The sequence below is a fragment of the Oryctolagus cuniculus genome, chromosome 17, assembly GCF_051225735.1.
Source record: "Oryctolagus cuniculus isolate XC-2025 breed Fujian yellow rabbit chromosome 17, ASM5122573v1, whole genome shotgun sequence".
Classification (NCBI taxonomy): domain Eukaryota; kingdom Metazoa; phylum Chordata; class Mammalia; order Lagomorpha; family Leporidae; genus Oryctolagus; species Oryctolagus cuniculus.
In genome coordinates this window covers 56119908-56144699 of record NC_142883.1, presented here as the reverse complement: position 1 = coordinate 56144699, position 24792 = coordinate 56119908, and the positions used below count along the sequence as shown (strand labels likewise).

The window sequence follows — 24792 nt, the reverse complement described above, 5'->3', positions numbered from 1 at the left end:
ATTTCTTTCTCTCTTCCCCTCCTCCCTTTTTCCCCCTCTCTGTTGCTCTGCCTTTCAAATAAATCTTTTTTTTTTTTTTTTTTGACAGGCAGAGTTAGAGAGAGAGAAGAGAGAAAGGTCTTCCTTCTGTTGGTTCACCCCCTAAATGGCCGCCACGGCTGGCGCAGTGACCCAATCCGAAGCCAGGAGCCAGGTGCTTCCTCCCGGTCTCCCATGCGGGTGCAGGGCCCAAGCACTTGGGCCATCCGCTACTGCCTTCCCGGGCCACAGCAGAGAGCTGGACTGGAACTGGGACAGAATCTGGCACCCCAATCGGGACTAGAACCCGGGGTGCCAGCACCGCAGGCAGAGGATTAGCCTAGTGAGCCGCGGTGCCGGCCTCAAATAAATCTTTTTTGTATCAGGCATTTGTATGCATTTAACTACTATGCCAAATATATCAGGCATTTGGCATAGTAGTTAAACCACCACTTGGAACAGAATACCTGGAGTCAAATCCTGCTTCTGCTCTGATTCCAGCTTCCTGGCAATGTGCAACTCAGAAGGCAGCAAGTCATGATTCAAGTACACGGGTCTCTGACATCATATGGGAGACTCAGATTGATTTGTGGCTCCCATCTTCAGCCTGGTCCAGTCCCGAGTATTGTGGGCTTTTGGTAAATGAACCCGAAGGTAAGAGATCTCTTTTACTGCCTTTCAAACAAAATAAATTTTAAAAGAAAGTTGTCTTAATACCCAGCATAATTCAAACATGCTTTTCACATTATCTGTATACAATGTCATCCACAAAGTTCACATGAGAAAAGCACTTCCATGCACGTGATCATTAGGAATGTTAAGCACTATGATTCTGAAGAACAGGCATTGGGCCAAGCACATCTACACTTATTTAGGCTTCAGAATATCTTCTGGGATCAGCATGGTGGCGCAGCAGGTAAAGCCGCTGCCTACAATGCTGGGATCCCATATGGGTGCCGGTTCAAGTCCCGGCTGCTCCACTTCCAATTCAGCTCTCTGCTATGGCCTGGGAAAGCAGAAGATGGCCCAAGTCCTTGGGTCCCTGCACCTGCATGGGAGACCCCAAAGAAGCTCCTGGCTTCCAATCAGCCCAGCTCCAGCCGTTGTGGCCATCTGGGGAGTGAACCAGCGGATGGAAGATCTTTCTCTCTCTCTCTCTCTCTCTCTCTGCCTCTGCATAACTCTTGCCTTTCAAATAAACAAATCTTAAAAAAAAAAAAAACAACAACAACAAAAGAAACTGCTGCTCTAACTCTAAGCAACAGATTCACCTAATACTAGAAAAATAAATCTTTCAGCTTTATTTAGCTTTAAATGAGATGATAAACAGCCCTGAATAATCTTCCTCCACTAACTTCTATAGCAATGGAAACCTTCCACATCACTTTCCAGTCAGCTAAGCTGACCCTATAGTCTGGCTCAATCTTGTAGCCAAAGACTCCACCAGAACAGTCTACCACTCAAACAAGCTCTTTGCAATCTATGTTAACAAAATCATTTCTCCTTTACCTTCTACAGATGAGGACAGTGTCATTTCTTCATTATTCATAGTTTCCAAAACATAAAAATGTGTCTGTCCTCGGAAAGATATTCTGTTTACATAGGGTCCACCTTGCCACCCTCCCTAAATTCATTCCCATCACCAAACTGCAAACATCTGCTCTAAATTTTTAAATATCTTGATTTATCTTTAACTGCAAATCATCTATAGCATGACAGGCATCTAGAACAAACAGTAGTACAAGTTCTTATTGCATTACTATTATCAGAGTGTTTTTCTTATCAACATTGCACTGCCTTCCCACCACCATTTACAGGCTTGTTTTCTTCTGTTATACCATTGGAAAGTAAGAATGTTCCCAGAATGGTAACAGTCAGTGAACCAGAATTCCTTCCACCCAGCCTGGAAGAACTGAGTGTCTTTAAAATACTTCACCCAATCTACGTATCCTTGACCCCACTGATTCCATCAATTTGGAAAGCCCATGTTTGACAACTCTTACAGTAATAACAAAGTTCTCAATTGTTAATTATAATAGAAAGATCACCGTAGGACCCTGACTAGCTGCCTCCAGAGTGTGGCTTCTGGGATATAAAGCAAATAGATCACTATGGGTTATGTGACAGGTTATTACAAAAATAGCCACAAGTCACTACCAATACCTTTAAGGATACTGATGACAAACTACAATGACTCCAAGTATTTAGAACATCCCATGGAGGGTGTTGGGAGGAAGATGCCTTATATTCTAATTTCTCTCCTGACTCTCAGTCCGAATACCTCATTTTAAAAACAGAAAGCTCACCCAAAATTACTTTTTTAATTGTCTGTAATCACGTGTTACAAGATGAGCAACACACAATTCTAACTATGCAACTTTATATTCAAACAATTGTATAAATGAGGCAATAAAGTGGTAGAAAAAATTCATTTTCATTCCTTTTTCTCTCTAAACAACTATAGCAATGAAGGACATCATGTTTCTTAAACACAAGAGAAAAGGCAACAATATTAGACTTGGAAGAAATGGGCAATTACAACAGTTCTATCCTAGACTTGCAGTATTAGACATTCCATGCACTCATATATTAAAGGTGGTTATTACTAACAGCCAATTTTGTATTGCCCCATCCCTACCCCAACCTTTGATACACAAGAGTAAGCCATAACCAAAAAAATTCATAAAACCAGAAACTTTTTAACTCTCAGCAGCAAAACACTGTTATTCAGCTAAGCATTTTGGAAACTGAATTGTTCTCATTCAAGAAACCAAATACACTTTTGTATGTGAACTGGAATTTTGGGAAGCCCACTGTAATATTTAAATAGCAACAGGTGTAAAAATATCCAATACATAAACTGTTGTGGCAGGCAGGAGAGACAACAGACAAGGAAACTGACCCATCCACAGGTGTTTTGTTTGGCATTCTGCCAAAAATTAAAACTATGACAACACTTGGTCCAAGAGGCAGGAATAAGGAAGATAATTGCTTTTTCTAGATGCTAAATGATCATCACTGAAACTCTAGTAAAGATAAATACAAAGATGTTTCTGTGGCCCAGTAACCTACACATCTGTAAAATCTAGATAAAAACAGTCTCTTATTTGGTAGCACTGTTATGGTGAGGATTATTAAATATGCAATGGCTGGCAAACAGTAGGTATGAAAAAAGTAACTACTATAATAATAAAACTTAACTGAAGAATCTATTAAATTATCCAAAAGAGAAAAAGGTTGTCTGATAGCTTTTAAACCAACACAATAAATTAGCATCAAGGAAACAAAGGAATTCAGCTTGCTTTGTGGAATCATTCAAATTACTATGCCATAAAAGGCCCCATTCCAAATCTAGCATCCCAATGGAACTTAATTAGAAAAAAGCAATACAGAACAGAGTTAGACTGTCTAGTTTTTAAACTCACCTCTGCTACTTACAAGCCATTTACTCTTGGACAAATGACTTCATCTCTATGTCCTAGCCCCATACCTGTCAAATTAGTTTAATATCACCTTCTTCACAGGGGTGTTTTAAGGAGCAAATGAGTTACTACATGTAACAGTGTCGGCTTCATAATCATTCACTTTTCCCCAGCCTTATTATCAATTATGATATTGGCAATGATGTATCAGTATAAGACAGCCAAATCCTGAACTAGGGAGGTAGTAGATCACTAACAGCCATGCTTCCTAAATGCCAACCATTTTCCCCATTTCACAAACTTGGACCTCAGAGGCTCTGTTGCCAAGTAAAGACCCAAAATAATCCACACTTAACATTTTCAGGCTGTGGCAGATGATTCATGATCCCTTCCTTGAATAAAATGATTTATGTACCCTAGAGTGTCAAGGATTTCATTAGTCCTCTGTCAGTTCCTCCAAAGGTACTGCTTTGACACTAAAGGCTTAACAGATCCTATCAGATTCTTACTCATTCCAGACAAAAGCAACAGCAGCATTCTACTTGTTGTAGACCATATTTTACTACAAGGCCCTCGTCTGGTTCACAAAAGTCTTCAGAAAGAATATGACAGATTAAAAGCCCCCAAACTTGTTCCCAACAAGGTAAAAGAAAATTTAAACTCATTTGAGCTGTAGTAAAATAAGGATTTTATCAATGTCATAGAATGGAACTGAGGAAATGGCCTAAAATCCTCCCAAACCTATGAGTAGAAATTCATGATTGATTCTTCATTCTTTCAATTTACTAACTCTGTCATTAATTTATTAGCCCCTTACTACCAGTAATTTTACGTGAATTATGCATTGTGCCAACATCATAGGAGTCTAGAGACAGCTAGATTGGAGCTATCAATTAATTAAAGCTAATAACAGCATCACTTTCTACCAGACTCTGAGCCAGATGTCTGCTACCAGCAAGCAAATATGCACTTCCTCAGATACACCAGAAATTCTTCTGGCCAAGTCCTGATTAATCCAACCCTTTCAAAAACACCAAGGAATAAGCTTTTCCAGGAAGGCCCTACTGTGGTTTTCAAAACAGCACAAATGTCAGAACTTTATTGTAAAAACAGACCTGGGATGCTTGTCCACAGTGGTCATGTAGCTGCTCAAACAGATTCTGTTTAGCAGAATCATGTTTTGTGTCTCTACAGCCCCTAGTTCTCCTGCAAGGTCCCCATATTTATTTAGAGGCAAAAACAACACACTTTTGTTTGAATCACATAGCCGAAACTGGAAGAGAGAAGGCTATAAGGGCATTATTTACATACAAAGAATATGAACATGTAATTTAAAAAGAAAGAAAACAAGATATTACTATGAAAAGCCATAAAATCAATTCAGCTGGACAAAAACATTAAAATATAATGGCTGCCTTTAATACCACACATAAACAGAATCTTCATATCAATGTTAATAATGGTTTGAAGAAGCAGGTAACTGCTTCAGAACTTATCCCAGCTATATTTTCACACTTACAGTTATTTGGTTAATATCTACCTTCTCCATCATATCTTTGATATTAGCCAGGAGCGCAGAAATTCTATTTCTTCTTACATGCCTCAGTGCCTAGAATTATGCCTGACACATAAATGTTTCAACATTTACCCAGTAAACAAATGAATACAGGTGGATGAAGGAATTGCTGATACAAATGTTACATTGGTCTTTTCCAAAAGATAATACCTAGCAAATATTTCAAAAATATCCTTACAATTAACCCACTAACTCCATTCCTAAGAATTTATCCTAAAGAAATTAAAGACTATGCAAATAAGTTATTCAACATAGTGACATGTACACTCCATTACTTAGAAAAATTATGGCAAAACTGGAATACTACGCTACTATCAAAGAAAAAGATACCATAAAACTATTAATATGAGGAAACACTAGAAATGTTAACTCTTTTTCAACTGGGCAGTAATATGACTAATAGATTACTTTTAATGAAACACTTTGTATGATAACTTACACATATGCCTACTCAAACAGGTCATTCTCCAAAATGAATGGCCTTAAAAATACAAATACAGGGGCTGGCTCCTGACTTCAGATACGCCCAGCTCTGGCCATTGCAGCCATTTGGTAAGTGAACCAGTGGATAGAAAACTGACTCACTCTCTCTCTGCCTCTCTAATAACTCTTTCAAATAAATAAATCTTGAGAGAGAGGGAGAGAGAGAGGGAGGGAGGGAGGGAGGGAGAAACCACTGCAACCAAAAAAAAAATAATCAACAGTGATCTCTTCCTCTGTAATATGCAGGCCATTATGGTGATCTCTGTCTCCCAATCAGACTCCTCAATATTCTAATCAAGTTCTAGATAAGCACCTCAAAGTTGAGAATTACTGTCTCACCACGCACCAATGGCAAGATTTTCTAAAAATTTCTAGAATTTCTGGAAAACCATCCATATCATGACTCTTGCTTTTTGATAGCTATCTTTCTAGTGGGACAGGAAACACAATATGCAAATCTATGAAAGTCCTAAGACTTGTTATGATTTCCATCAATACCCCAGAGCCCCTGGAGTGTTTTCCAGCCTGCTCTCATTGTGAGGGCAAGGGCATCCCTTAGATAAATCTCAGGTGAACAGCTCACTTGAATTCCAGCAAAAAACCAGAGTGCTCACATGTCTTAGGTCACATTTATTGTTGCTGGTTGATAAATTCCAACATCCTATCACTACCCTATTTTAACTTTCTACCACCAATACATGAAATAGGCACCTTAATCATATTTTCTAATTATACCATCTGTATTTGTCCAGTCAGTGCTTCCAAACATTTTTTACATATGCCATGATGTGATGAAAAGAACATCTGTACAACACAACGAAGGAAAAACAAGACTGTTCTTAGCTGACAGACACTGAACTGGAGCTCTAGTGAGTGACCCCAGCCCACAATAGTAAGGGGAATCTGTATTACATTTTACAGGAAAATATTTCCAGCAGCATACAAATTGAGGAGCTACCAAGACAATCAGTTCTGACTTATCTTTCTTGAAAAGCTTACATGGCATATTTTTAATCATAAAAGGAAGCCAGATTTTGTCAAAAGTGAATTTGATCCATTTTCATCAGCCCAAAATACCAGCAGGAATTCCCAGCAGTCATGAATGATGAACTTTTTTGGATTTCAATTCTGTATGAACTTCATTAGCAAGTGGATTAGGAGAAAGCAAGCTCTAAGATGCAGAAACCTTCATAGTCAAGGTACCCATTTGCTCCAAGGAAACAAGGCATACTCCAAAGTAAATAAAAATCCAGTTATGCTATTATGAAAGCAGATACTAGAGGTAGGAAATGAATAGGCAGCTGCAGTGCAAAGCTAATACTGTGCATTTATAAGAAATAACTATAGCATAGCATACTGCTTTCCCCATTTGAATCACTTCTTTTGCCCTTGCCTACACAAGACCTCAAAGTTCCAAAAACATTAACACTTTTTTTCATTTCTTAGAGGATACAATTCATAATTACTTGTAAATTTGTAAATTGAGGGGTTTTATTTTTTAAAGGCTAGAATAGAGTAAGAATAAACAAGAGAATGAATGGTACCCAAGACATACTGCATCTTATCTACTTCAGGAGTATATAGTACATGAGAATATCTGTACTGAAATTATTTCTAATATTACCTACAAATTGTACATTTTTTTTGATACAACAAAGAAAATCTAAAGATGAAATCCATTTCAGAACATAAGGGAGAGATTTTAATAATTTACAGCTGGGTGACAGAATGCAAATAGTGAAAAAGAAAATTGGCTGAGAAAGCATTATTGTTAAGGATAAATGACACCTGTTGAACAAGAAACTGCTGGGCACTAAAAAGGTAACTGGAACAGAAGTACTTCATTGGGTGTGTTTATCTTTTACTTAATAAATATTGGATAAGAACTCTTTTCACCAATTTGCGTTTTCATGACTAATTCTGACTCCTAAGTAGCAGGAAGGTAATGCCATAGAGGACCTAAGCATTCTAACCATGAATATAAACATGAAAAACTGGTGTCTGGTTTGGGACTGATCCCAATAAAACTAGTCTTAACGCACACTCTGGTTCTGCAGCTTCACCAGTACATGTCTTATTGCTTGACATGCCTTTTGATTTTCTTCAGAGATAAAGAGACTTAAAAAAGAGAACCTTGGTTAATGAACAGGTCAACACGTGTTCCAGAACATGAGGGAGAGATGCCCAGTATTTACTCTCTCACAATACAGAAAACTGTGGCAGATATCTGTATATAATGTGTGTACATATACTTTCATAACCTATTAGCACTGGCACAGTTAAGTCAGAAATAACCAATGATTAACTCTAAATCCAAAGTGCATCAGATGCTAAAAACATTTTTTTTAAATGACCTGATTTTTCAACAAAAACATGGCACAAAAAAGAGAGTAGAGGGAACTACTATAGAAAGAAATGTATCAACAAAATACAATGTGTAGAAAGACCTTGTTGAGATATGTACTTCCACAAAATAATTGCCAACAATGCATTCAAAAAGCTTTTCGGGAAATGTGAACATGAAGTAACTATTTGACAATATTCTTTTATTTATTTAATGACAATAGCATTGAGGTTATGTATTTAAAACTTCTTATCACATCAAAGACATATGACTGGCATTTATGTGGGTGAAAGTACAACTAAAATTTTCTTTACATATTTCTGTAGGTATATAGGGGAGAAACAAATGAAGACCAGCCATACACTCACATTGTGCTATGTAACAGGCACATGGTGGGTTCATTCTACAACTCCATTTTTGTGTATGGTTCAAAAATCCTACCACTAAAAGTTTCTAAAAATTAAATAATCTTTCTCCAACCCCTATCAAAGAGTGTCAGGGGTGGAAGGGGCAGGAATCTTCTGCCAAAGGCATCAACTTGTTCTTTTTTTTAAGATTTATTTATTTATTATTTGAAAGTCAGAGTTACAGAGAGAGAGGAGAGGCAGAGAGAGAGAGAGAGCGAGAGAGAGAGAGAGAGAAAGAGAGAGTGAGTCTTCCATCCACTGGTTCACTCCCCAATTGGCTGCAATGGCCAGAGCTGCGCCAATCCGAAGCCAGGAGCCAGGAGCTTCTTCCGGGTCTTCCACATGGGAGCAGGGGCCCAAGGACTTGGCCCTCTTCTACTGCTCTCTCAGGCCATAGCAGAGAGCTGGATCAGAAGTGGAGCAGCCGGGTCTCAAACCGGTGCCCATATGGGATGCTGGCGCTTCAGGGCAGGGTGTTAACCCACTGTGCCACAGCGCCAGTCCCAACTTGTTCTTAAGACAGCATGTACACACAGCTCAAGTGCATGTCACCTTGTTCACTGATGCCTCATCTCCCAGCCTTTTCATCCTGCTCAGCTGTCCCCAGGCACACAAGTCATCTGGAGAATCTTGGAGCAATTCATTCTTTGCATCTGCTAGACCAGGAGAGTTCTTGTTTTGTTTTGTTTTGTTTTTTTTGTTTGTTTGTTTTTAAGACATTCTTCCCCAGTCCCCCTAGTATCAGAGCCACACAAAGGATTTAATGCACTGTAAACCTTACTCAGTAACATTATGAAGCTCTCTAAGGAGAGAAAACCAGAACTGATATAAATGATAAGTCCACATCTCGTGATCCATTGTAAATGAAGATCTGTCAAAAGCCATATGGTGGGGCTGGCATTGTGGCATAGTGGGTTAAGCCGCTGCCTGCAGTGCCGGCATCTCATATGGACTCTGGTTCCAGAGCTCCACTTCCCATTCAGCTCCCTGCTAATCCACTTTGGAATGTGCTTGGGCCCCTGCACCCACGAGGGAGACCTGAAAAAAATCACTTTCAACTGGCCCAGCTCTGACCACGGCAGCCACTGGGGAGTGAACCAGTGGATGGAAGACCTCTGTCTCTCCCTTTCTCTCTCTGTAACTCTGCCTTTCAAATAAATAAAATCTTTTTTTTTTTTTTTTTTTTTTTGGACAGCCAAAGTTAGACAATGAGAGAGAGACAGAAAGAAAGGTCTTCCTTTTCCGTTGGTTCACCCCCCAAGAGGCTGCTACGGCCGGCACACTGCGCCGATCCGAAGCCAGGAGCCAGGTGCTTCTCCTGGTCTCCCATGCGGGTGCAGGGCCCAAGGACCTGGGCCATCCTCCACTGCCCTCCCGGGCCACAGCAGAGAGCTGGACTGGTAGAGGAGCAACAGGGACAGAATCTGGCACCCCGACCAGGACAAGAACCCAGGGTGCCGGCGCTGCAGGTGGAGGATTAGCCAAGTGAGCCGCGGTACCAGCCTAAAATCAATCTTTAAAAAAAAAAAAAAAAGCCATGTTTTAGAAATATGATCGCTGTCAGTGTCCACTTTCTTTTACCACAGTCTCACGGTTCTGCCTCTCATTGGCTATGTAACACTGGGAAATTCTACTTAACCCCTCTGTGCTTCCGTTTCCTCATCTACAATAACTATTATATCTACTTCATAAGGACATGGGAATTAAAGGAGTAAGTCTAAAGTACTTCGAACACAGTTTGACACACAGTTTAAAAGTTGTTTATCAGGGGTTTGTGCTGTGGAGTAACAGGTTAAGCATCCCATGAGTGCCAGTTCAAGTCCCAGCTGCTCCACTATCCATCCAGCTACCTGCTAATGGGCCTGGGAAAGCAGCGGAAGATGGCCCAAGACCTTGGGCCCCTGTACCTGTGTTGGAGACCCAGAGGAAACTCCTGGCTCCTGGCTTCAGATCAGCCCAGCTAGAGCCATTTTGGTCATCTGGAGAGTGAACCAGCAGATGGAAGACCTTTCTCTTTCTCTTTCTCTCTCTCTCTCTGCCCTTCTGTAATTCTGCCTTTCAAATAAATAAATAAATCTTTTTTAAAAAAAAAAAAAAAGATTGCTGGAGCGGGCGCCGTGGCTCACCTGGTTAATCCTCCGCCTGAGGCGCCACCATCCCATATGGGTGCCAGTTCTAGTCCCGGTTGCTCCTCTTCCAGTCCAGCTTTTGCTGTGGCCTGGGAGGGCAGTGGAGGATGGCCCAAGTGTTTGGGCCCCTGCACCCGCATGGGAGACCAGGAGGAGGCACCTGGCTCCTGGCTTTGGACTGGCGTAGCGCCAGCCGTAGCAGCCATTTGGGGTATGAACCAACAGAAGGAAGACCTTTCTCTCTGTCTCTCTCACTGTCTAACTCTGCCTGTCCAAAAAAAAAAAAAAAAAAAGACCGCTGAAAAACTAAGTTTGATAACTTGCACATGTTAAACTGCTGGTTATTATTCATACACTTCTGTTACAAATAATCACCTAAGTGTTCTAAGCTCTTGGTTTTAAATTTAGGAAGACTTACACTCTCCCTCCACTTCTTACTTGCCCTGATTTTCTATATTCCAATAAAGTCAACATATTTTTTACAGACACCTCTTACAAGGTCAGTACACTTATTAATTTCTTCCTCAAACTTTTGCGAAGATGCATAAAACATCACTTTCCTTTACTGTTTCCTTTTTATTATTACCAATTTAAAAACAGATATACTTATTTAAAAAGCAAAGTTTCACAACGAAATTCGATCAGTCATTAGAATGCTTCCTAATACACTGATGCAGTGTCACCAAATACAACCACCACGTGTAGTCTAATTTCAATTACTGACATCAAGAATAACAGTCAGCTCTGGCACATACAATTTTCTAAATAAAGATCCTGTTGCCATGCAAACATTACCAAGTAAAACAATTCTTAAAAGCCACAAAAACTGTTTAAAGTGTCAAAGGCAAAGCTACATAAATCCAACATTCCCCCAAAATTGTCTTTAAAGTCCAAGAATGTTTTGGCCATGGGCTGAAAATATACTACAGTACAGGGAAAACGGGCTGAAAGTTCCCTTTTGTGAAAACTAAATTATTAAAAGAGTATTTACCAAACTCTGAACTACTCTCACAATGATTAAAATAAGAATCTGCTAGGTATTTTCTGAGAAAAATTCCTATGCACAGGAATCATCAATGGGCCATAATTCTCATCCAGAAAAAAAAAAAGTTGACAACACATAGGTAAATTTCATGCTTATAAAAACATCTCTCAAACACTGTTACTAGACATATCCCTTCCCCCAATTGATTTTTTAAAGTAAGTAAATCATACTCTAAAGAACTACATTTTCAAGTTAGTTCAAAAAGCCAATGAGCTTTATGAATTTATGATAATTCAAACTGGATCGTAAATTGTAAAAACACCTTTACATGTATGAGAGCATTATCTCCAAATGATAAGTGAAAATCAACTTCCTCGTATTTACGATTGTAAAGCTGTTTTTTCCCTAAAGGAGGCTTACATTCAGACTTCAGAAAAACTCAGTGAGTCAGCAATATTAAATGAAATGCTGTTATCTTAAGTAAAAATAACTTTAAAATGTCAGATAAATGCACCAACTGTAATTTATGAAAAGGAATACCATGAGGTACAGGGTGGGTTTTTATTGAATTTCTATAGAAATCTGGTTCCCAAATTAAATATGTAATCTCACACTATTTGTATATGTAAATATGTGTAACAAATGTCTCCAATAAAACTTCACTAACTTAAAACAGACAATTGTAATAAACCAATTAGGATAAAGAAATGTAGCAATATAAAGAACAAAAACTATGTGAAAGTCAAACAATGGAAAAAAATTAATCCTTCAGAGCTTCCATTAGTCATCAGAATCATCTTACAATAAATCTTTTTTATTTGTGGAGAATTGAACATTTGAAGCAGCACTATTCAAACTTATTGGACTTTAACAATACCTAGTTTTATTCTCTGCCCCATCCCCTTCCATAACTACCACATGACATACAGTTATTTTTAATTAATTAAAAATAAGTTTCTCTGAGAATTCTGAAACACTCATAGAACAAAAATAAAGATTCTGGGACTAAAGTATGCCCAGATAGGAAAGCAATCACTCCTTTGATAATTTCAAGCTTTTTATTTTTAAAGAAACAGGTTAACTACTTTTAACATAAAGTTAATGTCTATATTGCAAAGCGAACCAGAAAACTGTCTGTAGGCATTACAAAATTACACTTCTCATTTTTTTTTTTTTTTTTTTGACAGGCAGAGTGGACAGTGAGAGAGACAGAGAGAAAGGTCTTCCTTTGCCATTTTTAAGACATGCAAATCATGAGTCTTAGAAAACAGTAGTAATATATAGAAGCAACAGAAAACTTACCCTAAAATATAGGTACTGATAGTACCAAAAACATTGGCCATTCCTACTAACTCCCCAGTTCCTCCTTCCTTGATGTATAATGCTCCCTATCCCTAAGGCTTCTATCAGAGGTCTGAGCCAGCAGACAGCTCTGCTTAACTCCAACAAAAGGTAGGCCCATTGTTAGATCCCTAAGCCAGTTTCTGATCGTACTTCCTGAGAAAACAGCAGAAGCAAAGGTTCCTGGTACACACTGGCCCCTGCACTGCCCTCACCCTGGTTTCAGCTGATAATCAGTCTATATGTAGTGAAGCACCCGTAGTTGGACACATATAATCAACAGGTCAACTCTAATCTATTACACTATCAGTCTATTGAGAGCAGAGATTCGTCCTATTCATTTCTCTCCAAAAAGCTTGCTCATCCTATGGTTCCTAGGTGTCCAATACATGCCTCATGAATCAATGTATATAGTTATGTTGAATCTCAAAAGTTAGAAAATAAAGAAGTGGAATCAGCCAAAAAGAAAACAGAGAAATACAAAGGGAGATGTGAAACCCCAAGAGAAACAGCCACTCCGTGAAGAGACAGTGAAAGCAACCAGAAGTTAGTATCAATGTGGGAACACACATGACCTGCCTATCACAGGCTTAAGTTCTAATTGGTTCTACTATTCCAACCCTTCCTTGTTAGGTTCTACTGTGTATATCAAAGCAAGCAACACCACAAACCTATCATTTCTATAGCAATGGGAAAGGACAGAACTGTTTAGAAGTTTCAAAGGCATTTTTAATCCCTCCACAGGTCTATTCATTCACAATTTTAAACAATATAATCAGTTTCTCATGTCTACAATCGAATGAAGTCAGAAAAAAAGGCAAAAATGTAAATATGATTTTAAATTTTCAAGGGTTCTTCCCTTAGACATTATGTCAATATATAATGATAAAAATTGTTATATTAAACAAATATTTGATGTTATAGCATAAAAGAAACCTTAAATTTATCACAGTGAGTTTATTAAAAGATAACATAAATTGAAGATGATACTTCATTATACATGAATCCATATCATATGTACAGGTTTACTGTGAGCAGGGAGTCATATTTTTTAGCTTACTATTTAAGGTAAAGGGTGACAGTAACTGCCCAATTAAAAATGTTTACTCAAGAGTCTAGGTACTTTATTTATTTTTCTTATTACATACTTACAGCATGGGTAAACCCTTCAAGAAATAAACTTGGCTAATTACATTTCAAATATGGTCACAATGGTAAATCGATAGATTGATTTGAGTCTATCAAAAAGAATTTTAAAACATAACAGAAATGTTTTTCCTTTGAACTAATTTACTTAAAAATGATACATATCAAAAAGTGATCATAATTCTTCCTCAGTCCATAAATAAATAAGACAAATATGAAACTACTTACATTGTATTTTGAGATGTTTTTATGTTAACTGGAGAACAGTCTCTCTGAGATTATGTTCTTTTAACCTGCATTTTATACAAATGGTATTTAAGTTTAAAATGTATTTGATTTGGGGTGAGCACTGTGGCACGGTGGCTTAAGTAGCTGCATGAGATACCCACGTCCTGTATCAGAGTGCTGGTTCAAGTCCCAGCTACTCCACTTCCAATCTAGTTTCCTGCTACCAAACCTAGGAAGAAGAAAATGATGGCTCAAGTACTTGAGTCCCTGCCACCCAGACCTGGTTAGAGCTTCTGGCTCCTGGCTTTGACCTGGTCCAGCCCTGACTGTTGTAGTCATTTGGAAAGCGAAATCGTGGAAGATCTCTCTCTCTCTCTTTCTCTATCCTCCCTCCCACCCTTCCCCACCGACCCTGTCTGTCTTTCAAATAAATAAGTAAAATCTTTTATAATATATTTGGTTTAGCTTTATAACTTTGCCTTTTTGCAGAAAATCTCTTCTGTGTTCTATGAAGACTAGTGTCCTAACAAAATGATGGAGAAGGAGAGAGACACAGGGAAGAAACAACAGTTTTGTTGTAAAGAAAAAATAAGAATGTTAAATGAAACATAAATCTGAGTACAGTTAGATAATTTTTGCACCACAATACTAAAAGTGAATTTTCTTCAACTTAAAATTTCAATTATGATTGTCTAAATACTTATATACAGCTGAAGATCTATATACATAATTCTATTTCAATTTTAAGTGAAAATAAGAAAAAATTTACAATCAAGGGTATAGCCATAGGATGTTTATTTGTATTTGAAAAAGAATGAAAAATGGAAGCTCTTTTTATGTAAAATCGCCATGACTGGTTAGTTGAAACAATAGTGGATACATTCCCAATACCAAGATGGATATGAAAAAAATAAGCAGCATAGTATCATAAAATTTGTAGCTTACTTTGTGCCTTTTCACAGAAGTTTATCTGAAAGCCTAAAGTAAAAGAGATAAGTTCCAGTTCATTTACTGCAAATCAAACAAACCAAAATTAGAACATGACATTGCATTTTTATATTACATTCTGAGTAAAACTAATTCAAGAACAGTTTAAATCACATTACTCCATTACAGAGACATTGATAACATGTGGGCTTTCTTTAAGAACCCAGCTTTCAGATGTAGATGTGCTATATTATACAAAACTGAAATCAAATTTTAATTGTTCGTCTTAATGCTTATTTTTCTCATTTACTCAATTAAAAAAGAATAGCTATTAGGCCTTCAAAAGTTACTAGTAACTTTTAACACAGTTCCATCAATTTTTTTTTAATGTTTTTAACCTACAAATTTAAAGTATGCTACATGTTATTTTATTCACTCAAATTACTGACTTAGAACTACTCATGAATAATCACTACTGAGGGCTCAAAATTTTTTGTGGTCCATGGATTGTAAAACTTAAAACACATATAAAGCAACATTTCCTACTCAATTAGCTAAACTCAAATGATAATAACTACTTAAGATGGGCTGCAATTCTTCTAAAGTAGGCCTTTAAAAAATAAATAAATAATCAGTGTCCTTGGGAATGATAAAGTAGAGCAGGATTAGATGTCATAGGAAGAAAACCTGTGAACTCCTCTTTGAAACATTTTCTGAATCTATTTGGACTGAGTTCACGTCATATACAGATATAGTTTTTAATAAAATGTACCAAGTAAAATCAGCCATTTAAAACAAAAGCCATTGTGAAATATCTATCTATGCTTGAGTTTATTACTGCTTTGAGGAACAAGTAAAATGAATTTGTGTTTAAGCCAGTTCACTCAAAACATGCAGGAAAATGCACCAGGAGTGAAGGAAAGGTATGTTTAAGCAGCCTTTCCTACCCAGTGATAAAAATTTTTCGAATTCTAAGAATATAAAGACATCATAATGTACAAAAAGTCAAAACGTGGCCGGTGCCGCGGCTCACTAGGCTAATCCTCCGCCTAGCGGCGCCGGCACACCGGGTTCTAGTCCCGGTCGGGGCGCCGGATTCTGTCCCGGTTGCCCCTCTTCCAGGCCAGCTCTCTGCTGTGGCCAGGGAGTGCAGTGGAGGATGGCCCAGGTGCTTGGGCCCTGCACCCCATGGGAGACCAGGAAAAGCACCTGGCTCCTGGCTCCTGCCATCGGATCAGCGCTGTGCGCCGACCGCAGCGCGCTGGCCGCGGCGGCCATTGGAGGGTGAACCAACGGCAAAGGAAGACCTTTCTCTCTGTCTCTCTCTCTCACTGTCCACTCTGCCTGTCAAAAAATAAAAATAAATAAATAAAAAAAAAGTCAAAACGCTAATGTAGCCACTTTGACACAAAGGCTGCTTTGGTGCACCACAAAAGGAAGCCACTGGTGACTAGCTAATCACACAAAATGCAACACAGAGTGCTGGGAATGGAGGGGCCTGCCCGGCATGAGGTGCTGAGACAAACCTGGCTCATGTCCTGGCCAAGTCTCTCTACCACTCAAAGCCCATGTTGCCCCACCAGACAGGCAGCAGGAACAGGATCCAGAAAGAAAAATTAGACATCCGTGGGGCTTATCATCCTAACTAAAAGCCAGTCAGCCTCCTACCAGGCAAAATGAAGCAAGCACAAAGTCAGGAGGAAGCCTCTCCAAGTTCAGGGGCAAGTCTCCCCCTACTTCCCACCCCAAGGAAGAGAAAGATCATCTCCAACACAGCCGGAGAGGAAAATGGGAAACACTGAATAATCTTAAGGCAATAGTAACTCTTCTTTCTGCTGCTCTAATTATGGTGAGTGATAGCTACTAGGTAGCAAAAAGCAAAGGTAAGAAGAGATGAGATGAACAAACCAGAAAAACCACCTTGCAAGTTACATGAGAGAGAATCAGTTACATCTGTGTTCAAGGTTGCATAAAAAGTTACAGAATAAAGTGTACAATGGGAAAAAAATGTAAAGGCCTATGTGACTGACAATATTAGAATGTTACCAATTATGGCTCTACCACATCAAAAGCTAAACCCAAATTAAGTGCTAAAAAGCTCTCAAAATGAAATCCTGTCATCAGAACAGAATCAATACAAATTCTAAAAGTCTTGGAGGTGAAATTCTCAAAGAATAACTATAAATCTGCTTTTCTTTAAAACCTAATGGGGGGGCACATTGTAGCATGGCAGGTAAAGTCACTGCCTGTGATGCTGGCATCCCATATGGGCAGCTGTTTGAGTCCCAGCTGCTCCACTTCCATCAAGCTCCCTGCTGATGCATCTGGGAAAGCAGCAGAAGATGGCCCAAGTTCTTGGGCCCTTGACACCCAGGTGGAGGACCCAGAAGAAGCTGCTGGCTCGTGGCTTCTGGCTGGCACAGCCCTGGCCATTGCAGCCATTCAGGGAGTGAATCAACAGATGGAAGATCTCTCTACGTAGCTCTGCCTTTCAAATAAATACGTAAATCTTTTCTTAAAAAAAAAAAGACAATACCTTTATGAAAAGACCTGCAGAAGCCAGAAAGTTGTGCTTACAGTGGTACAGATCTGGAAACTAGCTCTACTAGCTCATACACATAGGGCAAGGAGGGGCGCAGGAGACTGCCAACAAGAGAGCAATAGCTTGTGCCAGAGAAAGATGGTGGGGAAGAGATGGTGAGGAAAACTTTCAGTACCTTAAATTTAACAACATGAAAACTTGTGGGCATGCTGCTGCTGTACTATCCATGAATATTCATTCCCATGTGTTCAATTCATGAGATCTCCATTGTCTCCAAAATTCTGTCTTCTCATTCACTTACTGTAAGTCCTACATCTAGGAGTGCTAGATACCAACTCAATCTGTTGACAGTCACCAATTAATTATAAGTCTTGTGGGCCACACTCTTATGTCTTAGTGAGTTACCTATACCCTAGGATATAATTTTATATGATCTTGTGTTTCAATTTCTGTATTGTAAGTGGGGGGAAATTTAAGTCATCTTTATTTTACCTGGTCCCAGGCAAGTTTATTTTAAGTCAATACTTCCAAGAATAGGACAGATAGGACAGAATGCATGTAAGAAACAAACCTACATGGGCTTCTTTCTTCTATTTTCCTCCCTACGCCTCTCATCCTCTTCTAGCTCTTTCCTACAACATCCCCTTGTTCTCATCCTCTTACCTCAATTTTAGAATAGTCATAACTTGAAACCTGTAATTTATTGTATTTACTAAATAAAGTGAGACAGTCCTATATTAACTTACAGGGCTGTTTAGGACATATGTAAGTGTATATATATATATATATAAAAAAAAAAGGGAGCAAGTTGCATTTGAAAAAGGAGAAAACAAAATGAGGGTTGCCATAAGACTTTATGCCAGTTCCAACTGCAAAACTTTTGTCATTTCACTTGAGCCTTAGTTTTCTTATTTAAATAAAAAATTATCAGAAAATCTCCTGGAGCTTGAAAATAGTGTATCGAGGGGCCAGTGCTGTGGCACAGTGAGTTAAGCCACCATCTGCAGTGCTGGTACACGATATGGGCAACAGTTTGAGTCCCAGCTGCTCCACTTCCAATCCAGCTCCCACTAACATGCCTGGGGAAGCAGATGGTCCAAGTCCTTGGGCCCCTGCACCCACATGGGAGGCCTGGAGGAAGGTCCTGGTTCCTGGCTTCAACCTGGCCTAGCCCTGGCCATTGCAGCCATTTGGGGAGTGAACCAGCAGATAGAAGATCGAGTCTCTCTCTCTCTCTCTCTCTCTCTCAGCCCTGGCCAATACAGCCATTTGGGAATGAACCATCAGATAGAAGATCTCCCCTATCCCTATCCCTATCCCCCATCCTTATCCCCCTATCCCTATCCCTATCCCTATCCCTGTCCCTATCTATCTCTCAGCCCCGGCCATTGTAGCCATTTGGGGAGTGAACCAACAGATAGAAGATACCATGCTCTGTCTCCCTTTCTGTCTCTGTAACTCTGCCTTTCAAATAAATAAATCTCTTTAAAAAGAAGAAGAAAACAGTATGTGTAAACCTAATTTTGCTTGTTTTGTAAAGGCCTTTTGGGGAGTTCGCAGTTATTTCCCTTCCTCTTCTTTTAGGTTGAAGGTATAACCCAGGGAGAGGCAGGGGTGTAAGCAGTTTCCCACCTCACTGTTTCCTTCTGACTCCTTGGACAATCTAGACTCCTACACTGCTCCAAGTACATTATCAGCGTCAGTATGAATCCACACTAATACAAAGATCAGAGCTTCCGCTCTAGGTCAGGCCGCTAGGACTACGCTACACAATCTTCCTTCTGTCACAATCGTGCCAACTCTGCACGTTTGCCACTTTCCACCTCAAAATACTGATAAGTGCCTCAATATGCAGCTACCCATAGTACATCATTCTGGCTCTAACAACTAGGGAGTTAATCTACACTTGGTCTAAATTTGTATTATCATTGTACTTGGAGCAAGTTCCATAAGATTTATCTCCTGACTTTAGTTTTCTTAACCAAGAGGGAGTCACCCTAATTTAGTAACTTCAGGTTGTCTGTATCATTTAGAGCCAATGATTTTATAAAATACCCATCAAATCTTTCCCACATTTCTTAAAAACACAAGATCTTGTCCTCATATACCAGCTCTTTCCTTCCTTGTAGCCAATGACTGATGTTTCACCTTATTTACTGCTTGACTATGGAACTAAAGGCCTCTAATTTCCCAAGCCAGTTCAGTGAAGCACAGAATACCAGGGACAGCAACTTATAATAGCTACATGACTTGGGGCACGTATCTCACATCTGTGAGCCTCAATTTCCACATCTGTAAAGCAGAATAATACATAATAGTATTCTGTGATCACTAAACGAGAAAACATATCTCAAATGCTTAACAGAGGTTAGAAGAGTGTTATTATTATCAGAGTCATTATTCTTTACCTCTCCCTAAGATGAGTAAAGTTATGGCACCTTCCCTCATTTCCAAACAGACTAATCTACACAACAGCAGTCCTGCTCCTTTCATTCCCAATCATTTTGAGAGAGTTATAAGGACCACCACACTCTCTACACCTCTGCCACAGCCCTTACTGGGCACTGCCTGGTATTCTGAGGACTCTTACCTCCAAAAAGTGACTACTTCCCCCTGAGAGGCACCTAACCCAGATCCCAGGGAACTGCCAAACACATCAGGGGAGCCACCTGATTTGCTTGTTTTTTGTTTTGTTTTTTTTGTTTTGTTTTCTTTTCTTTTCTTTTTCTTTTTTTTTTTTTTTTTTTTTTTTTTTTTTGGCAAAGCCAAGCAATAACAAACACAGGCTGTCAGATACACATGTGAGTATCTGATATACTGTATCTATCAGTCATAACACTTTCGTTGTTTCTTCTTTTTTAAAAGAGCTATTGAGTGACTTGGAGTATGATGAAACAACACAGCATGAAAAAGTGGCCGTGGTGTCCACTTCAATCCTCTTTCCCTGTGATGGGGAATGATGTGTTGTTCTTGAAGAATCAAGCTGTGTGTGATGTAACTGTTTCCTTCTTTCAAAAGACCTATCTTGGGCCATGCTAACAACTAGCCAATGTTCCCTTTCACTGGGTGGCCACAAGTTAGGCCAATCTTATATGACCCCCTGCTCCTGAACCCTTTCTATATACATATTAAAGCCCCAACCTCGCTAACAGTATGATGAGACATCGAAGGATTTGTGGAGTTATGGGGAAAGGACTAAATGCTAAAACAAGTCCATTAACCCACAGTAATTTGCCCAGATGACAAATTTAGCCAAAGTGGCAACATATGTTAACATTTAAGCTAAATGAATTCCTTTTATATACTATACTCTTATAAGATGTTTAAATGATTCTATTACCTTTCAAATTTACACTGGCCTCCTGGGTCATTGCCTAATTAGTCTTCTGCCTACACTCAGATTCCCAATCAAAACACCTCTGTATTCAAAACACCACTTCAAATGCCCCAGCAAGTTTAGAACTCCCTAACATAAAGGAGCACCAAGACTCCAAAGTCAACCACAAAAGTACTTTGTTGCTTAAAGCTTCCACCCCCTGACTGAAACCAAAAATAATCTCTCTTTTATTCTTAAATCTATATCACTTATGGCAAAGTTTCTGCCTGCAGATCTGAATGGTAAAATGACTGAAACAGAGCTCAGAAAATCCATGCAGTGGAGGAGTAAGAAGAGCAATAGCTACCAATCACATAGGAAAGTTAAAATCCACTTCTAGGGCAAATAACATCTTTGAAAAGAACTACGGCCCACCTACCCTTAAAAAAGTTGCGAGCATCAAATTACTTAAGGACAGTGAAAGAGTTGTTTTAACTGGCAATTTCCCTTTCTTTCCTTCTTTTTCCCCATTTTTTTTTCCAAATCTGAATTAAGTTTCTTGAATTGTATCATTAAAGCCATCTCTACCTTCTAGAGACTGCAAAAGCCTGACTTGGATTATGTAGGCCAAAGTTAATTATGATATTCAGACCCCTAAAAAGATGGGCCCAAATCAATCTCTGGCCCAAATCAATCCAGCTTCTCAAATTAGGTAAAAGAAATGGAATAGAGAATTTTACTAAAAAAGAAACCATAACTCAAAATACTGGTTAACAAATAATATCCCAACTTAAACAAATATCAATATGCTCACTAGATAAGATACATTAGAGGAAAATGTGAGAACACATGGACTCTAAAAGTGAGAGGTTTGGGGTCGGCGCCAGGTTAAGTCTCTGCCTGCAGGCCAAGCTTCCCTTATGGGCAATGGTTTGAGTCCCGGCTGCTCCACTTCCAATCCAGCTCCCTGCTAATGGCCTGGGAAAGCACTGGAAGATCGCCCAAGTGCTTGGGCCCCTGCACCCACTTGGGAAACCCAAAAGAAGCTCTTGGCTCCTGGCTTTGGATCGGCCCAGCTCCAGCCATTATGGCCATTTGGGGAGTGAACCAGCAGATTCACCTCTCTCTGTAACTTAGCCTCTCAGATAAATAAACAAATCTTAAAAAAAAAAAAAAAAAGTGAGAAGTTTTCCTACTTCTCTTATTTTAGTACTAGGGTTAATCTCAATTTTAAGGGAACATAAGAGAAATGCAATATGAGCTTTGAGGGAGGACTAATTTGATGAGCTGGACTTGTATAAAGTTAAGCACACAGTAAAAGAAATAGTGTACAACACTAGGAAAAGCACGCATATTTAGGTGTTGACACTATAAAGTCTACACAATTTGGTTCTTTAAAATTAAGATAAAGGCACCTTCCTAAGTTTTTAAAAAACACAAAATGGTAAAAATAGTAAAATATAATCAAAAATGGTAAAAATAGTAAAAAATAATCAAAAGTAGGGTATGTCATGTATACATTATATATTCAAACATTGAGAGAAAAAATACACTGATTTCAAATTAAACCTTTCTTCATAATAACAGATATATTTCAATACAAAGCCTTATGTGTGGATTTTTAAGAAGACTCCAATTATGATCTTTTTACTTAAATTGTTATATATAAAATGCTCAGCTAAGGATAAAAGGGTAAGGACTGGACAGGTTCAGAAGTTTCTGTTACATGCCTAAGAAAGAAAATGCCTAGATCAGCACATTAGGAGAATCCCAGGCACCTACAATACATGAGTACTTCATTCCTGTAACAAGTACTTTACAAAAGCTCAGTACTTTCAGAATCAACTACAGATTCTAATGTAAAAACTGATATTTCTCAAGCACCTGAGTAAAGTTTAGGAAGTGCTTTATGTTTCTCTGCCTTTTAAGTCTTCTATGATAAACTTCATTTAAAGATTCACTTAAGGAAGATGGCACAAGTGCCTGGGCCCTACATTCGCATGGGAGACCAGGAGGAAGCACCTGGCTCCTGGCTTTGGATCGGCACAGCGCGTCGGCCATAGCGGCCATTTGAGGGGTGAACCAATGGAAGGAAGACCTTTCTTTCTCTCTCTCTCTCTCTGTCTATAACTCTACCTGTCAAATTAAAAAAAATAAAAGATTCACTTACAGGGCTGCCGCTATGGCGTAGCAGGTAAAGCCACCACCTGCAGTGCCAGCATCCCATTTGGATGCCGGTTCAATACCTGGCTGGCTCCTCTTGCAATGCAGCTCTCTGCTATGGCCTGGGAAAGCAGTAGAGGATGCCCAAGGACCCCTGCACCTGCCAGGGTGACCCAAAAGAAGCTCCTGGCTCCCGGCTTTGGATCAGCCCAGCTCCAGCTGTTGTGGCCAATTGAGGAGTGAGCCAGCAGATGAAAGACACCCCCCTGCGCACCTCTCCTTCTGTGTAACTCTTTCAAAATAAATAAATCTTTAAAAAAAATTCCACTTATTTATTTGAAAGGCAGATATACAGAGAGAGGAGGACAGAGGGAGGGAGGAAGGGAGGGAGGGAGGGATCTTCCATCTGCTGGTTCACTCCCAAAATGGCTGCAAAGGCCAAAGTCATGTGGGCCTTCTGCTGCTGCTTTTCCCAGGCGCATTAGCAGGGAGCTGGATCTATGATAAACTTGACCTCTTATGTTTAAATCTATGCTATGTTAAGTGACTAGTAACTAAAGCAAGTAAATAACCATGTCTAATAATCCTTATATACTTATAGCTAGTTTATAATTTTCAAAGCACTTTCACACACATTAATTTAATATTGTGATTCTCTGAACAGCCTAGTGTTATCCCTATTTTAATACATGAGAAACACCAGAATTCAGAAAAGTTAGGCAACTTGCCTGAGGTCACCAAGCTTGAGCACAGCAGTTACCAAAACCCCAGTTTTGCAGGTCCAAATTCAGTACTCTCTCCCCATCAACATCCTCTTGGGTCTTAAACACTACCACACACAACAGGATAGCTAGCTACTATCAGCTACTGGGTTGAGAAGAAATCACCGTGCCTGTGCAATTTCATTATAGAAACTGTTGAACTCTCACCTGTCAAGCTCTCTTAATGAGAAAATGCTATTCGCCAACATGCCAACAATGACACTATCTAAAATTATTTTCTATACATAAGCCCTACTCGCCTGAAATTGCACAGTGGAATCTACTTCTCTTAATTTGCTTTACACTAACCTGGCTAAATTCACTGAGTTTCTCAGTTGCCACAACAGAAAACCCAAACCACGGCTAGGAAAGTTCTGGAATGCTAACAAATCCTATTCTTTAAGTGTACTAAGACTTAATCTTAAGCTAAAGAATCATACTGTTGGGGCCAGCTGCTCCACTTCCGATCCAGCTCTCTGTTGTGGCCTGGGAAAGCAGCAGAATATGGCCCAAGTCCTTGGGTCTCTGCACCCACGTGGGAGACCCAGAAGAGGCTCCCGGCTCCTAGCTTCAGATTCGCACAGCTCTGGCCGTTGCAGCCAATTGGGGAGTGAACCAGCGGATGGAAAGACCTCTCTCTCTCTGCCTCTCCATCTTTCTCTGTGTAACTCCAACTTTCAAATAAATAAATAAATCTTAAAAAAAAAAAAAAAGAATCATACTTTTACCCAGTACTTTATCCTGAAATGTGAGAAATCTCCCTATTGAATTCATCTATACTGACAAATTATTGATGAACTATTATAAATAAAAGCAGAACTCACAGTAGTTCATTAGAGTATTCTTTTCTTACTCCAATGCAAACTCCTAATGTCAAATACATTTTTTATAAAATCATTAACTTGGCAAACAGATCTGCATTTTGCTTCTTTTAATCACCGAAAAACCAAAATGTAAAAACTACTCAACTTAACAAAAGTTCGATGTGATTATGAATGAACATA

The 24792-nt window shown here is 39.1% G+C and overlaps 1 protein-coding gene across 4 annotated transcripts in view; it reads right to left on the bottom strand.

The window, feature by feature from the left end:
- MAP2K4 (mitogen-activated protein kinase kinase 4) overlaps positions 1-24792 on the bottom strand; it is a 122140-nt gene that overhangs the window by 92784 nt on the left and 4564 nt on the right. The window contains exon 2 of one of the 4 annotated variants that reach the window (XM_017348962.4): positions 15025-15057. The exons of the other annotated variants lie outside the window; for them this stretch is intronic. Within the exon in view, the coding sequence (XP_017204451.1) occupies positions 15025-15057 (33 nt within the window). The remainder of the gene's footprint in view (positions 1-15024; positions 15058-24792) is intronic. 4 annotated transcript variants of the gene reach the window in all.